At 34.9% G+C, this 13,845-nt stretch overlaps 3 protein-coding genes across 3 annotated transcripts; 1 reads left to right on the forward strand and 2 right to left on the reverse strand.

The window, feature by feature from the left end:
- Positions 1-3,066: 3,066 nt before the first annotated feature.
- LOC111801902 (uncharacterized) lies at positions 3,067-6,750 on the forward strand. Its single transcript, XM_087127022.1, has 2 exons — positions 3,067-5,925; positions 6,001-6,750. The coding sequence occupies exons 1-2, from the start codon at positions 3,733-3,735 to the stop codon at positions 6,499-6,501; spliced, it is 2,694 nt and encodes an 897-aa protein (XP_086983148.1). The 5' UTR covers positions 3,067-3,732; the 3' UTR covers positions 6,502-6,750.
- Positions 6,751-7,590: 840 nt separating this feature from the next.
- Positions 7,591-8,417, reverse strand: LOC147791029 (uncharacterized). Its single transcript, XM_087127023.1, has one exon. The coding sequence runs from the start codon at positions 8,414-8,416 to the stop codon at positions 8,189-8,191; it is 228 nt and encodes a 75-aa protein (XP_086983149.1). The 5' UTR covers position 8,417; the 3' UTR covers positions 7,591-8,188.
- Positions 8,334-10,967, reverse strand: LOC111802177 (mitotic spindle checkpoint protein MAD2). Its single transcript, XM_023686443.2, has 7 exons — positions 10,760-10,967; positions 10,624-10,639; positions 10,392-10,522; positions 10,151-10,271; positions 9,969-10,072; positions 9,064-9,185; positions 8,334-8,982 (listed from the first exon to the last, which is right to left on the reverse strand). Exons 1-7 carry the CDS (start codon positions 10,830-10,832, stop codon positions 8,926-8,928), a joined length of 624 nt encoding a protein of 207 aa, XP_023542211.2. The 5' UTR covers positions 10,833-10,967; the 3' UTR covers positions 8,334-8,925.
- Positions 10,968-13,845: the final 2,878 nt, after the last annotated feature.

Consider the following 13,845-nt stretch of genomic DNA (forward strand, 5'->3'; position numbering starts at 1 on the left):
TATATTTTTTTTATTTTATATTTATAAAATCGGGACTAGAATAAAGAATATAATCCTTCCTCGGCCCTGGTTAAAAAAAATAAATAAATTATATATAAACCCTTACCTTTATTTTTAAAAATAATGGAATAATTATAAATAAATTGTATATTCTCTTTCATTGTCTGTAATATTTATATAAATCCTATGAATCTTAATTTAAAGTAAATTGGTGGGCCTCTAAATAAAATGGGCTCGGGCTGACGAGTGACCCGGCCCAATTCCTACAGTGACCCGGCCCAATTCCTTCCATTTTTTTTCTTCCCACGCCAACTTACTATACAAAAATGACATTTTAATTACCAAAGATATTGTTATGTTATGTTATTTATTTTAATTTATTAGAAATAATTTTATTAATTATACATATTTCGTTCCCGTTAAAGTCCTAAGGTCGATAAACGAATCTAAAGAAGATCAATCGACTACAACGAGTGTCTACCAAGGTCGAGGCCCTTGAAAGCTGACCCTACGAGAGTTAACCGAGAGCTTTATTGAAGGGAATGAATTATTTACTCTCGGACGAAAGCTAGTGAGAACTTATTTGATTTTATTACGGGTCAAACTAAAAAAGTAAATAAATATTTTTTAAAAAAATACTGTTTCGATCGTGTAGAAATTCATCCGCAAGATCTTTTTCATTATGTGAGAGTTGGGTATTGAGAATTTGAGCCGGGTTTTATTAATTACGAGGCTTTAAAACATAAATTTCAACAAATTGTCACGTTCACTAAAGCTCGTATGACATATATTATCGAGCAAACTGAATACCCAATTGTAATCTCTAAATTAAAATAAAAAACCAGACAAAATCTCACAAATCACATATGAAAGCCTATTTCTCGATCCCGATCTTGCTCGTGCAATTCATATCAAGAAACCGCCTCTAGTAGCCAATATTTATATTTCTCGATCTCGATCTCGGTCTCACTTGAATATAAGTAATGTTTTAGTTTACGTTTGTTGGAAAAGATCGAGGGAAATAAGAAAACTGAGAAAAAGAAGTTCTCGTACTAATAGAATACAAATTTTTATTGATTGGTTACGATTATATAAAGACGAAAACAACGACGAATTAAAATTCTCTAAAGATTTTTTTCGAGTAAAATATGATGGTGAGGACTTTTGTTGGATTGTGAGACAAGAATTGGATAGAAGTTTCAGCTTTGACTTACTTGAACGAAGGAAACTTCCTAGCTTGCATGTGCACGAGATGCTTGTACGTGCACCGCAAGAAAGCTAAGATGACTTTTGACTTGGCGCCCAAGTTACGACCCCATATCGATTTAGTCCATCTAAACCTAATTTTAAAAAACTCGAACACTCGAATAGGTTAAGAATCTATTATCTGCAAAATTAAAAGTTTCAAAGACTAATTCGAGGGTATACCACGGTTTGGGTCGAAGAATTTTTTTGGACCAACCTGAAATTTCGGGATGGTTTGGTTGGTGACCCGAGTAACCCGAATAGAGTTCACAACTCAACCTAATCTAATCCTCTCTTTTTTTTTTTTTTTTTTTTATTGGATTAGGCTATCGTTTTTTTTTATAGTTATTTTTAAATAAAAATTCTACTTATTCACGGTACATTTTACATTAATAACTAAAATCTCACCAAACTCAAATATCAAACATTCACAAGTCACAAGTTACCGTAACAAATGTCAAATATTTTTAATTTTCGTAAAAATCTTAAATGAACGGTTGGATTGTAACCCTATTTTTGAGTTGGTTGAGTCAATATCAACCCGTGAACGAACTCAAATTTTTTATTTTTCAAAAATTCAACCTAATTCAAATCGAAAAAAAAAAATTATAACCCAACCTAAATTTTGTGGTTTGAGCTGAGTAATCCGAGTTGGTCAGATTATCATGTCGTATGAACACCCTTAATTGAGAGACTAAATTGATATAAATTTAAAGATCCCGAGAAAAAACTTGAAAGTCTAAAAATTAAATTTGTAATTTAATAATAATAATAATAATAATAGAAAAAAAAGACTAAATTGTCAAAATAAGGGACCATTTAGTTTATATTAATTGGAAATAATTGAACGCAGCTGTGAAATACCAATCTTAGCCTCCAAGTTCTGTAAATAATTATTTATAAAATAAAAAACTTTTCTTAACCAATCAAATTAGGTTGATTTTTTCAATTGTTTGATATTTTACATAACTACCCTTTTCACAAAACGTTTTTTCACGAATGCCTCACCAAAATGGAAGGTTAAAAAAGTAAATAAAAAATGAATTTTTTTATTTTAAAACTCAAATTAAATGAGGAAACTTCGTCATAATTTTAATTTTTTTTTTTAAATTGAGTTGCTGAGGTTATTCAAATTATTTATTAAATTTTTTATTTTTAATAAAAATAAAATATTAATTCCTAAAATATCTATTTATTTATTTTCAAAAACCCAATTAGATTATTTAAAATAGTGTAAAATTATCTTTTAAATTTTTTAAGAGTTGTAAATAATAAAAAAAATAATTATGAAATATAGCAAACACGTATTTTAGAATTATAAATAAATTCAAATTGGTTCGATTCAATTTAATTAAATACATTAAATAAATTCATAATCCAACGGCAAATCTCCAAAAATATTTATATATCATTTGAATTTAAAAAAATAATATATATTCAAATTTGTTCGGTTCAATGTAATCTAGTTTTAAGAAAATATAATCCAAAGGTAAATCTCGAAAAATATTTATATATCATTCGAATTAAAAAAATGATATATATATATATATATATATTTAAAAAATAATAATTTATTATTATTATGGGGGAGGGGAGAAACAAACGAGGGGATAAGCGCGTGGAATATGGCAGTTGGAATTTGAAACGGAGGCTAAATTAGAGGAGGGGATGGCCCACAATTCCTTCAACGCTGAAACCGCCCTCTCCCGCCATATTTGAGGGTCCCCCAACAGAAACCGACACGTGTCCTTCTCATCTTTTCCCCATTATTTTATTTTATTTTAAATAAAATCTTTTTTCTTCTCCTTAATCCCACCCTCTCTCTCTCTCTCTCTCTCTCTAAGAACTCGAACTCTCTCTCTCTCTCTCTCTCTCTCTCTGGTAGAATTCTCCCATTCCTGAAAGGAGCTTCCGGCAGTCACCGATTTCTTTGCAGTATTCCGATCCAGTAAGATACGGTTGTGGGGCATTCCATTCCGCCAGATTTTGCCGTTTTTCCTTCTCTCTCTCTCTCTCTCTAAATTTAGGGTTTCCTCTTCGTTTCTGGTAATCTCGTTTTGATTTCATTTGTTCTTCGATTTCTGTTGTGTTCTTGTATTTCTTCGTTCTTCGTTCGTTATTCTTTCTGTAATCCTTTATTTTTTGTTTTATTTGATCTCAAAAAACCTAAAAAAGAAGATAAATTGTCGTTGTTCTTTCCGGATATATTCGGTGCGAGTGCTTTCTTAGTAATTTCCCCTTTGTTCACTCGCCTGTGCTTCAATCTGGGTATACGTGCTCATCGAGAAACTCCCTGAAATTTTGGTGGGCTTTGTTTTTTGTTTGCTATCCGAAATTGGGAGTTTTTTGGTTCTCGCTTATTTTTTTTGTTGCGGGATCTTTTCCACTAGTTTTTTTTTTTTTTTTTTTTCCTCTTAATTTTGTCAATCCTTCTTTCCCTTGGCGCCGGAAATCAATAGAAAAATCTTGGGATAGGGTGTACCTGTAATGGCCTTGAATTTTTCATATCGACCCATCTTTCCCGCACATCTTTCGGAGGAAAATTCGGTTTCTCCGATGAACATTTCAGGTGCTCCCGAGAGAAATTCTGACGTTTATGGGATGTCCTGGCTGATTAATCGGGAGCTAGAGAATTGCCTTGATTTTTTAGAGGACACCTGTGAAGGGGGTGGGTCGCGAGATTGTGTCCCGGGGGATGTTCTGGATCTCTTGCCTTCAGATCCATTTGGAATGGATATAAGTACCACTTTTACAGCGATCACTGGCTGGCTGGACGATCTGAATGTAGACTATGGTGGTGGTGGTTGTGGTGGTGGTGGTTATGGAAGAGATGAGAGAGTTTTAGTTGATGAGAGTAATCAGCTTTTTGCTGGATTGAACTATATTTGGAACAATGCTTTTAGGCTCCAGTCGTTTCCCCATGGAAATGAAGGAATTGTTCATAGTTCTGGTGAGCGGGGTGGATTCAGTGAGTGGTCTGATGGGAGAAAAGTAGGTGGTTTGTCCTGCCATACTGATCCTCAATCATCACATGTTGTGGATACAATTCAGACCCTTGGTATTGAACCTGAAATTTCTGGAGGGGGATTTGGTTCGTGGTCCGATGAAAGAAATGCAGGTGGTTTATCCTGCCATAGTGATCTTGAATCACCATTTGTTCTGGATACAATTCAAACTCTTGGTACTGAACCTGAAATTTCTGGAGGGGGATTTGGTGCGTGGTCTGATGGGAGAACAGCGGGCTGTGTATCTTTCCATACCGATCTTGAGTCACCACGACATGTTGTGGATACGAATCAGACTTATAGTATTGAACCTGAAATTTCTGGAGGGGGATTTGGTGCGTGGTCTGATGGGAGAACAGCAGGCTGTGTATCTTTACGTACCGATCTTGAGTCGCCACGACATGTTATGGATACAATTCAGACTCTTGGTATTGAGCCTGAAATTTCAGAAGGGGGATTCGGTGCATGGTCCGATGGGAGAACAGCAGGCTGTGTATCTTTCCGTACTGATCTTGAGTCACCACGACACGTTGTGGATACAATTCAGACTCTTGGTATTGAGACTGAAATTTCAGGAGGGGGATTCAGTACGTGGTCTGATGGGAGAACAGCAGGCTGTGTATCTTTCTGTACTGATCTTGACTCACCACGATATGTTGTGGATACGATTCAGACTTATAGTATTGAACCTGAAATTTCTGGAAGGGGATTCGGTGCATGGTCTGATGGGAGAACAGCAGGCTGTGTATCTTTACGTACCGATCTTGAGTCACCACGACATGTTGTGGATACAATTCAGACTTTTAGTATTGCACCTGAAATTTCTGGAGGGGGATTTGGTGCGTGGTCCGATGGGAGAACAGCAGCCTGTGTATCTTTACGTACCGATCTTGAGTCACCACGACATGTTGTGGATACAATTCAGAATTTTAGTATTGAACCTGAAATTTCTGGAGGGGGATTTGGTGCGTGGTCCGATGGGAGAACAGCAGCCTGTGTATCTTTACGTACCGATCTTGAGTCACCACGACATGTTGTGGATACAATTCAGAATTTTAGTATTGAACCTGAAATTTCTGGAGGGGGATTTGGTGCGTGGTCCGATGGGAGAACAGCAGCCTGTGTATCTTTACGTACCGATCTTGAGTCACCACGACATGTTGTGGATACAATTCAGAATTTTAGTATTGAACCTGAAATTTCTGGAGGGGGATTTGGTGCATGGTCTGATGGGAGAAGAGCAGGTGGTGTATCTTGCCATACTGATCCTGAATCACCACCATATGCTCTGGATATAATTCGTACTCTTGATATCGAACCCGAAATTTCTGAGGTGCAAACTGTAGTTCTTGAAGAGGGAAATTGTGTCTCTTCCGATGCAGGCGAACCTCCTCACGCAGCTTTAAATTTTGTGCTCGGTTATCTGGGAACGCGGGAACTTCTCGTTATTGAATCGGTTTGCAAGTCCCTGCAGTCAACTGCAGAAGACGACCCTTTCTTTTGGAGAAACATTAACATATGTGGAAAGGTGGATGTGAAAATTACAGACGACATTCTCTTAAAATTGACTAGCAAGGCTCAAGGTGGTCTGGAAAGTCTGAGCCTTGTGAACTGTGTAATGATAAGTGATAATGGTCTCAACGAGGTTCTTCTCAATAATCCTAAGGTCACAAAGGTAGGGAATACAGATTATCTGCAAAGTTACCGTACAAATACTCGTTCGCTTCTAATTTTCACGTCGTTTCTGCAGTTATGTGTTCCGGGATGCACGAGGCTCACCATTGGAGGCATTGTAGATAGTTTGAAGGCCTTCAAGTCGAAAGGTAGACCGGGATTGAAACATTTAAGTATAGCAGGAATGTATGGAGTAACAGAAGCTCATTTTAAAGAGTTGGAGAAGCTGTTATTAGGAACTGACAACTTGACTCAGCTAAACACCCACGAGCCTCGATTCTATCGGGGTGGAATTCATTTTCCATCGTGCAACGATGGACGTGCCATCGACATAGAACAATGCCCGAAATGCATGAACATGAGGATTGTTTATGACTGCCCGGTGGTTGGGTGCAAGGGAATAAAAGAAGGCGACACCGACCCGAACACGAACGCACAGAGATGCAGGGGATGCACGCTTTGTATAGCTCGATGCAATTGGTGTGGACGTTGTATCGATGAGACAGTACACGAGGAGACGTTTTCTCTGGATTTGCGTTGCATTGATTGTGGGAAGAAGATATCCAAATGTGAATAGCTGCTGCTGGGTAATGAGTTGCTTATTATTATTTATTACTATTACTGAACAAGATTTTGATTTAATTTCCATTTTTGTTGTTCATCTCTATTCATTTGGTCCTGAAGGAGTTCTGTATTATTTTGAAATTTGTGTTACAGTGCTGCACCATTCATTCATCTATGTTCTTCCTTGTTACAACTTAGATGTCATGTTGTTGGGAAGTTTCAATAATGAAAATGAAATATATATGATGTTGGGAAGTTACAATTTGTTACAACTTTGTTCTTTTGAGTTCATGTGGAGGGTTGTCATTTGAATATCGAGGATCAAGGATAATGTGTGTGTTTTTAACTGACTTTAGTTCACGTACTCGAAAGTGCTCTGATTCGTACGTGTAACTAAGTTTTTAGAGATGTCCATTGATATGAACCAAGACATTTTAATCATATATTAAGTTTGTAAGATAAAATCTAGTTGTTTTGAAATTGAACTCAAGTTATGACCAATTTCACATTAACCGTCTCATTTATGCAGTAAGGGTTTCAACATACTGTAGGTAGATGCCGTTAATTTGTTATGAAGGTTACAAACTTTTGAAAAGAAAAGATTTTATAATGACATGATCGACCTTACTTGTGATATTTGAAGTTTTAATTTTCCTTGAGTGACCCTTACTTTTACCTTTCCAACCTCGAATATAATTTCTCTCGAATGATTTCTTGTCATTAGGGCGATTTCTTGTCATTAGGGCTAAGTGCTCTTACCATTTTTTAAATCATTCGAGCTAGAGATGATCTGCCTTGCTTGTAGAGTGATTCAAATCTTAAACAAGTGTTCTTGCCTGGCATATTCGTGCTTGTAGAGTGATTGCTTGTAGAGTGATTCAAATCTTAAACAAGTGTTCTTGCCTGACATATTCGATCAACAAAATAATCCGAATATTATCCTTTGTAGCTAGCTTTCCTTGTGTTGATTCTTTTTACCATCTATACTACCACCTATTTTATTCCTATTCCTGCAAAATTCTCATTTTATTCGAGACCCTTCTTATTTGGGGTCGGATTCCCAGGCATTTTATACGAGACCCTTCTTATTTGGGGTCGGATTCCCAGGTATCAGGTTCCCACGAGTAATTTTTTTCTTACTTATTATTCTTTTTAAAAAAATTATTTTTCATTTTTCAAAATAATCTTTTTATAAAAAAATCCTAATATATCAATATATTTAAAAAGAAAATAAAAGTTCAAATTTTAATATTTGAGCATAACTAAAAAATCTAAACATTCTTAGGATTTAATTCCCAAACTAATTTACTTTATATATATTTATATTAAATTGGAGAAGGGAATATAATAAACCTGTTCCTCACTCCCTCTTCCATTTTTGTTGAAGAGCCGTTCTGGTAAAATCGACCTTTGATTTAAAAATGAAGTTAGAAGTTATGGACATCGATGTCATTCCTTTATGTTCTAAATCTATTACGCATGAACAAAATACATAACAAACAAAATTAGAGAGAAACAGAGATTCAGAAGTATATTGCACAACACATCAGAGTTATATCTCAATTCAATTCAATGATAGTATTTTATCTTTCAAGAAGTTGAAGTTTTTCCCCTTCATATGAAAAAAAATAATAATAATAACAGAAGCAACGATGATGAGGAGAAGAAAGAAGAAACAAAGTAAAAAAAGCTCTGTTTTTTCAAGATTTCTCAGATTTCTTTCGCAATTCCTTTATCCACTTCAAGTTTGCCTTCTTAAATATGTTCTTCTCCGATGAGGAGGAGGAGGATCCCCCCTCCTCCTTCTCCTTCTTCTTCTTCTTAAATATGTTCTTCTTCTTCCCATTTTCCGCCGATGACGGTGGAGGGTTCGGGTCAGGGTTGTTATCCCATTGATCTGCCCATGACAGACCACTATCTAAACTCATAGCTCCTTCCTTTTCTTCCTTCTTTTTTTCTTCTTTTTCTTTTTCTTTCTCAACAACTTCTCTTGCCTTTCATCATCAAAGTTTTGGTGTTTTCAAGATAAAACTACTTGGGAAAGTTTCTAATTATGGATGACAAAGTTTTGGTGTTTTCAAGATAAAATGACTTGGGGAAGTTTCTAATTATGGATGGCCGGAGTTTTTTTACAAGAAATGGATTCATTGGTTTGGCCGATTAATTCTGTTCTTCTTGGCAAATTGTGTGGATGTTCATCACAAAGACTTGGTTGGTCGGTAGAAACATCTCTTTTCTTATAATGAAAAAGTCATACCAAACAAACAAACAAACAATCCAACCAACCAACCAACCGTCGTTCAAGGTGGAATTCTAATTGATATTACAATACAACATGTGAATAAAAGATTCACAATGCCACCTTGAAAGCGATCGGGTTGGAGGGATCCAGAAAACTAAAAACAAATTCAAGAAAAGGGAGGAGGAGTTGTTGTTCTTACTCGTCATCGCAATCATCGTTCTTGTAAGAAACAAGAGTGTCCACTTTGTGAATCTGCATCAACACCATTTATAATGTTTAAGTTGGTTGCTTGCAGGGGTGAGCTGAACAAAATAAGTTATGCCATTTGCTTACCTTTGTATCGAAAGAATGGAGCTTCACCATTTGTGGATTAGCAATCAGTTTGGGGTCACTCTCGATCCAAGTAAATGGAACTGCTAGATCTTTATCAGTGTATGCTAACACATCAAATACACCTGAGACAACAAAACATCAGAGAACACTTGATTGAGCATCGTGGTGATTATCATCAACAAGCAAAAGGGATCTCACGCATCTACATTTTCTTTTAAACTCATGAATCATTATCAACTAATGAATGCGTGTTAGAATATAAACAAGGAGGATCAGAATTCAAATCCCATAACCGGCCTTAGACATTGGGGATTTAGAACTGGCCATAATTAACACACTCCAAGCCCACCGCTAGCATATATTGTCCTCTTTGGACTTTCTCTTATAAAAAATGTTCCGTTCCCTTCTCCAACCGAGGGATCTTACACACACATACCTAATTATTCAAACTATAGAACTCAAATCTCATTGATTCAGATTGCGGCCTAACAATCGTCATGTTACGCCAATCCTCTGAAAATAACCAATGTAGGGTTCATCTCGGTTGGACAAGAATTGATGCTTGAAGCAACACTTGCATAATGATAATGACATCATGATGGAAACTGGGATTTAGAACTCAAATCCCTTAAAAAGAGACACATGGCTAACTATTCAAGTTATGTTCAGATTGACTATAAAAGTAATGTTTTAATGATGAAAAAATTCATATGACATCCTACCGATTCAGAATGTGGCCTAGAAATTGTCATTTAAACTCATGAATCATTATAACTAGCCATGGATCATGATGGAAATTACATGACATCCCATGGATTTAGAACTGGCCATAATTAACAATATCATGTCACATCAACCCCAAAAGTAATAAATGATACATAATTGTACAGCTTGCCAACACTTACAGGGTTCATCTAGGCAGGGCAAGTAAGTGATGCTTGAAGCAATCTGTCTCATAATAGCCTGGATCTCTCTCATTATTTCCTTATCACTCTTTTCCCTCGACACCCTGCAACAATATCATCTAATCAATTCAAAATCCAGAAATTTGTGAAAGGGAGGAGAAGTTTTTGGTTGAGATTATTACCCTTGATCTACAACCTCTCCATCAGTTTCAATTCTAAAGTTCCACCTCTCAAGGACCTCATTATTGGTTTTGCTCATTATAACGAGCACAACTCTTTGCAACTTCCCAGCTTCCAGCCATTCTAAAACCAATTTCATGATTCAAAACCACAATCTGATCGACTGAAAATAAATTTGAAGGAAAAAAACGATACTGAACTGTTGAATAGTGCAAATCCTTCATTCAGAGAAAGGGTACTTACCAGAAAGCTGAGCAGTTAGATTAGAAATGAAGGTCTTAACACCTTCATCTTGAGTAAGCAACATTGGAAGTCCATATTTCTTCACCCTTGCAAAACTTTCTTCCGGATAAAGTCCACGATTGTAGAGGATGCTACAAATTCAAAATCCACACCGCTTGTAAGTGATAAAATGCACATTTACATGATTCCAAAATGAAAATTAGGGCACAGAAAACGAAATCAATATTCATACCTATTTGCCGCATAACCTAAATGAGCAATTTCAAGAAAAACGAAAAACAACAAATCAGCCAAGGGAATTCATCGATAATCGAACAAACTAAACAGAAAATTGAAATCAGAAGGGTTTCAGAAGGCGCATAACTTACCGAAGAACTCGCTGACAATCGCTGCAGAACCGCGAAGAGTGATAATGTCTTTGGATGCTGTTTTTGAAGCCATTTCAAATTTTGTTTAACCTAAAGAAACAGTAAGATTTGTTCCTGAATCTTGGATTCTAAGACGAGGAGCGGATCTAGGGTTTTAATCGATGCAAGGGATAATCAAGATCATGAAGAAATCGAATCGATGAAAAGAAAAACAAGTGGATTTGAGAAGATTTGAGAGCTTCAACTTGCAGGAGGGGCGACTGAAAGCTGTGTAAAATGATGAGCAAAGGGTTCGTCTCGTAGAGACACTCTTGTGTGGATAGGCAACGGCTCTAACGGTAATATTTTTTAAAAACTTGCGCCGTTATATCCCGTTAACGCCTCTAACGGTACAAAGTGGGACCGGGAGCCCGCTCCCTTTCTTCCCAAATTGCCCTCGTTTTGAAACTGATGATGTATAAATAAAATATTTTTATTATATTAATTAATTTTAGATAATTATCCATTATTAAAATAAATTTTAGTTTTTTTTTTTGTCAAAATAGATTATATATATATATATATATATATATATATATATATATATATATATATATATATATATTGAAAAAAAATGATTGTTGATTAATTAAATAATTAATTGCAATAAATTTTTATTAAAGATCAATTAATTAATTAAGTTTATTCAAAATAAAATAAATTAAGTTATAAAATGTTATCAAAATTTTATATAAATAAATAATATTTTTTAATTCTAATTTTACAACGATGTTGTTGTTACGAGCGATAACAAGATCAAACTACTGCGATTTTTTTAACGGGTTCTTAATTAAACCACTTGCACAATCTCAATGTACACTCGTACCTTATTATAAATTTCAATATGAAGGAATTGAATCGAAATTCTCACGTACCAGCAAACCGTGGATCTCAATTCATTCATCGATTCTTTTTAACTTTTTCTCGTTTTCAAGACCTAGAATGTAATAAAATGTCCTTTCGATTAGGTTTTAGTTCTTCATTCATACAGTATTAGATTTGTTCGGGTTCTAAAATAGAGTAATATTATTTCTTTACTAATTCGTTCTTGGTTTTGTTGTATACGTTCTTATTTTCGATTGGAAGATGTTCCAAGAACGAACTGGAAAATGATCATCTGAAAGGTCGAAAAGTATGTTGTTCGAAAGGGAATATGATTTTGATCACCAAATATTGCCAATTACATTGCTTCATTTCCTCAAATAGAGTCGTATTATCTTTTTTTTGTTCAAAAAATAATATTTTCTGTTGTTTCATTCAACAGTATTTCAAGTTATCCTATCTAAAAATAGTATTATTTCATGTTATCGAACAGAATCTAATTTAAAAACTCTCCTCTCTTATTTTTCTCTTTTTTTGAAAAGTGCCTAATAACTAAAATCCCGTCAAAAGATTTAGTGGTAAACAGAAAGAATCAAGAACTCAATAGTAACTGAAATTCTGTCACAGATTTAGTGACAGATAGAAAGAACTCAAAACTCAATAATAACTAAAATCCTATCAAAGATTTAGTGGTAAACAGACCAAACCAAAAACTAACTGAAATTCTGTCACAAATTTAGTGACAAAGAACTAATAAAATCCTGTCAAAGATTTAGTGGTAAACAAACGGAACCAAGAACTCAATAGTAACTGAAATTATGTCACAGATTTAGTGACAGACAAGAAGAACTCAGAACTCAATAATAATTAAAAATTTGTCAAATATTTAGTGGTAGACAAAGATATTTAATGAACCGAGAGTCGTATCAATTCTATGATATGATAAGGGTTTTCTTGTAGCTAGGAAGTGATCGAAAGCATGTGAAAATCGTAAAGCTCGAGATTCAAGAATTTAACCTTATAATGATGTCCATCATTTATTATTTTTTTTATTTTTATATTTTAAAATTTAAAGATATTATTAGAATTTATAAAATTACGTGAAATATAAAGCGACAGAATTCCGTCATTTTAAAAAACGATTCCTTATATAAAGAACATGATCGCTAGGCACTTCGATAAACCCACTAGGTTTTTATCGCATTTGATTCAGTTTTCGCCATTTTTGTAAGATCTACTTTGAACTCTATGGATTTCGCTTTCTCAAGTTCCCTGCTCTGCTGCTCTTACTAAGATTGCTGTTACTGTGTTATATTTTGCATTGTCGATGTGTGGCTTGCTTGATTCTTGAGAAACAGAGCGTAATTCCATTTTGATGTTTATGACTTCTTGAATCGCTGAATCGTTTGTTAGGAATTGGCCTTATGAGTACTTGAAATCTATGGAAATCCCTAATTTTCTCCGTTGTCTTTGATAATCTGTTGTACTGCACTGACTGTTAATATTCCAAGAAACCTAATGATCTTAATAAGTTCTTGCTCCAAAACGAGAATGTTTGTTGTTCTTAAGATGATGGTTGTTTCATCAGTCCTGGATTCTCTGATGTTTTTGTTCGAAACCTTTATCAGGAATAACACATTAGCATCCTTCGGCACTCTTTGAAAGAGAAATGCTAATAAAACTGTGCCTACTATTAGATGGATTTTCATCATAACACAAGCATCAAAAGTGACTACTAACCAGGTGAAACTGAGAACACAACGGTTGTAATGAATCATCTATAGAGATATCTCTTTAACCGGCTTCTTTTGAATTCTCTAAGTTGCAAGATCTTCTTCAAAAATGTATGTTCTTTAACCGGATTCGAGTTGTTTAGAGTCTTTTAGGTTAATTTGATTTTAGAGTCCTTTGTATCCGTTATCTTTGAGTGTAGACTTTCTTGAACATTAGCTAAAGGTGTGTTGCTCTTGCTTCGTTTTTCAAATAGTTCTAGTAAAAATCTTTGAGTTATAATAGCTAGTAACCCACCTTTGGTCAATGTTCAAGGAAGTATACACCTCGAAGATAATGGATGTAAAAGACTTCAAGATCAAATTAACGTAAGAAACTCTAAAGAACTCGAGTCTTGAAATTGCATTCTTGAGAACATACATTTTTTTGAAGAGATACCTCTATAGATGATTCGTTACGGCATTTCTTTTCTCGGTTACACCAACTTTGTAGTC

This window comes from Cucurbita pepo, chromosome 9 (genome assembly GCF_057944985.1).
Source record: "Cucurbita pepo subsp. pepo isolate OVF chromosome 9, ASM5794498v1, whole genome shotgun sequence".
In the NCBI taxonomy this organism is placed as follows: Eukaryota; Viridiplantae; Streptophyta; class Magnoliopsida; order Cucurbitales; family Cucurbitaceae; genus Cucurbita; species Cucurbita pepo.

Coding starts and splice junctions, on each gene's coding strand:
- LOC111801902 (XM_087127022.1), top strand. CDS start 3,733: ATGGCCTTGAATTTTTCATATCGACCCATCTTTCCCGCACATCTTTCG. Junction 5,926..6,000: donor ATAATCCTAAGGTCACAAAG/GTAGGGAATACA, acceptor TCGTTTCTGCAG/TTATGTGTTCCGGGATGCAC.
- LOC147791029 (XM_087127023.1), bottom strand. CDS start 8,416: ATGAGTTTAGATAGTGGTCTGTCATGGGCAGATCAATGGGATAACAAC.
- LOC111802177 (XM_023686443.2), bottom strand. CDS start 10,832: ATGGCTTCAAAAACAGCATCCAAAGACATTATCACTCTTCGCGGTTCT. Junction 10,073..10,150: donor GGAGAGGTTGTAGATCAAGG/GTAATAATCTCA, acceptor ATATTGTTGCAG/GGTGTCGAGGGAAAAGAGTG. Junction 8,983..9,063: donor TCCATTCTTTCGATACAAAG/GTAAGCAAATGG, acceptor GTGTTGATGCAG/ATTCACAAAGTGGACACTCT.